Source organism: Aedes albopictus, chromosome 1 (assembly GCF_035046485.1).
Source record: "Aedes albopictus strain Foshan chromosome 1, AalbF5, whole genome shotgun sequence".
NCBI classification, from domain to species: Eukaryota; Metazoa; Arthropoda; class Insecta; order Diptera; family Culicidae; genus Aedes; species Aedes albopictus.
Genome location: NC_085136.1, coordinates 322,547,602 through 322,550,271, shown reverse-complemented (window position 1 = coordinate 322,550,271; position 2,670 = coordinate 322,547,602). Strand labels below are relative to the sequence as shown.

At 46.1% G+C, this 2,670-nt stretch overlaps 1 protein-coding gene across 1 annotated transcript; it reads left to right on the top strand.

The window, feature by feature from the left end:
• The first annotated feature begins 599 nt into the window (after positions 1-599).
• On the top strand, positions 600-2,364 carry LOC115268762 (facilitated trehalose transporter Tret1-like). The gene is made up of 2 exons (XM_029876922.2): positions 600-1,284; positions 1,344-2,364. Exons 1-2 carry the CDS (start codon positions 679-681, stop codon positions 2,181-2,183), a joined length of 1,446 nt encoding a protein of 481 aa, XP_029732782.1. The 5' UTR covers positions 600-678; the 3' UTR covers positions 2,184-2,364.
• Positions 2,365-2,670: the final 306 nt, after the last annotated feature.

The window sequence follows — 2,670 nt, the reverse complement described above, 5'->3', positions numbered from 1 at the left end:
GCAAATGCTCCATAAAAAATTAAAATTGTACCCATAGAAAATTGAATATTGCTCCATATAAAAATGAAATTGCACCATAAAAAATTGAAATTGCACCATAGAAAATAGACAAATGCTCCATAAGTATTATCAAACTGCACCATAGAAAACATGAATTGCTACATTTGTATTTTATTATGAAGCATTTCAGTATTATTTTTTGGTACAAAATTTCACTTTTAATGAGAAAATTTTATGTTTTACCGGTACATTTTTTATAAAGTATGGAACATTTTCAATTATTTATGGGTAACATTGCACATTTTCATGGAACATATGTTCATTCTTTATGGAGCGCTTTTTGATTGTCTATGGAGCGTTTCTATTTATTTATGGGTGCAATAAATAGGCTGCCTGTGATAACACTGACTGTCAGCATCGTATTATCACAGCACAAGCACAGGGGGAGTCTGGCCGGGCGCGGGCGTCACTCATCGTTAAAGATTGATTATTAATCAGTTGTACAACAATTCGGTATTATCTTATCGTGAAAATAGCAAGTACCAAAAATGTGCACCTCCCGTTTATGCCAGACATCCCAGATCTGATGAGAGCTTCAGTAGTCGACCATCCTCCACGGTGATGATCGGCTTGTCTTTGAATAGTATAAATAAGTTCTGATATTAGTGTCCTGTAATAATGACACGCTCTTCAACGGAAAGCGTGGTCGGCAATCCCAGCCGGAAGCTGCCCCAGTACATCGCCGCACTGGCTGCGTCCGGTGGTGCCCTAGCAGCGGGAACCTTCCTCGGATGGACATCGCCGGCGGAGATCCCGCTGGTGCAGAACGAGGAATACGGGTTCCCCATCAATGCGGAGGAGTTCTCCTGGATTGGGTCGATGGCCAACCTGGGCGCGGCGCTGATGTGCTTCCCGATTGGGATTTTGATGAAGATGGTTGGCCGAAAGTGGGCCATGTTGCTGCTGGTACTGCCACTGATGCTCGGATGGCTGCTGATCATCTTTGCGTCTAACGTGGCGATGTTGATGGTGGGGCGGTTCTTCCTCGGTGTAGGAGGTGGAGCGTTCGCTATTTCGGGTCCGGCGTATACAGCTGAGATATCCGACCCGTCGATTCGGGGAGCGTTGGGAATGTTCTTCCAGCTGTTCATTACGCTAGGAATTCTGTTCGGATATGCAGTAGGTGCCGCTGTGAACGTACAGGTGCTTAGCATCATTTGCGCCGTTATCCCGATTGCTTTCGGAGCAATCTTTTTCTTCATGCCCGAGAGTCCGCAATATTTTGTAAGTTCCGTTGGTAATGTGTCGAGCACTAGAAATACTACGTAGAGTTTACTTTTCAGATTCAGAAAAATCGGATCGAGGATGCATCCAAGTCGCTCAAGTGGCTTCGAGGAAGCCACTACGATCAACGTGCTGAGTTGGAGACGCTACAAGCAGAGGACGCTAAGCTGCGAGCGGAGAAGATCACTTTCCTGCAATGTTTCCAGCAGCGAGCAACAATTCGTGCGTTGATCATCTCCCTCGGGTTGGTGTTCTTCCACCAGATGTCCGGAGTGAACGCCGTCATTTTCTACACTACAACCATCTTTGATGCTGCGAACTCTGGACTGGATCCCACAGCGGCTACGATCATCGTTGGAGTCATCCAGGTCGTTGCCACCTTCCTGGCCACCATCATTGTCGACAGAGTTGGCCGTCGGATCTTGCTGATGATCTCGGATTTCTTCATGGCTGTGTCCACGATCCTTCTCGCCGTGTACTTCCAGCTCAAGGAAACTGATGAAACACAGGTGGAAAACCTGGGCTGGCTTCCGGTCCTGGCGCTGTGTCTCTTCATCGCCATGTTCTCCATCGGCTACGGTCCGATTCCGTGGCTGATGATCGGGGAACTTTTCGCCAACAACGTCAAAGCTTACGTTAGCCCGCTGGGTGGAGCATTCAGTTGGTTGTTCGCTTTCCTGGTAACGAAGGTCTTCACCAACCTGCGAGATGCCCTTGGAATATCCGGAGCGTTCTGGCTGTTCTCGGGGATATCCTTGGTTGGTACCATCTTTGTGTTCTTCATAGTGCCGGAAACGAAGGGAATCTCGCTGGTGGAAATCCAACGGATTCTGTCCGGGGAGAAGGTGCGAGGGACTAATGGTCACGTAGATCGAGCTATGGAAGACGATGAGAAATAGAGTTCTGCTGAGGACTAAGGTCGTAGCTGTTTGCAGATGAAGAATGGTTTGCAAATAGCTGTGGTTGTCTACTATAGAATTTTTGTACAAATACTGTAGAATATATGTATGATAAATGAAATTGTTTTAGGTACCAATTTATTTCCCTTAACTCATGTTTTTATCTTGTGGTTATCGTTCTCAGAAAATGCTCCAAATAAAGGCCCGAAACGTCGGATCATATTAAAAACAGTAACGTTTTTGCTGTTCTTCCGATTGCAAAAACCGAAAATCATTCCAATGCATGTGATTATGATATACCCAGAAATGTACGAATCTGCTCCAGAACTGTCCACATGTACACTGCAACATCCATTTAACCTTTTGGAGCCGATTTTTTTCGCCACTGTCGACGCAACCTCGCTGGTGTCGAACACCTTTGTTATGTTTGGTTTCATCGCCGGAGTCATATATGACCCCTCCGGCTCCAAAGGGTTAAATAACCGCT

What these genes read in the sequence shown, in the direction of transcription:
- LOC115268762 (XM_029876922.2), top strand. Translation starts at nt 679, where the DNA reads ATGACACGCTCTTCAACGGAAAGCGTGGTCGGCAATCCCAGCCGGAAG. An exon ending in CCGAGAGTCCGCAATATTTT is followed by an intron (nt 1,285 to 1,343) that starts GTAAGTTCCGTT and finishes TTTACTTTTCAG; the next exon opens with ATTCAGAAAAATCGGATCGA.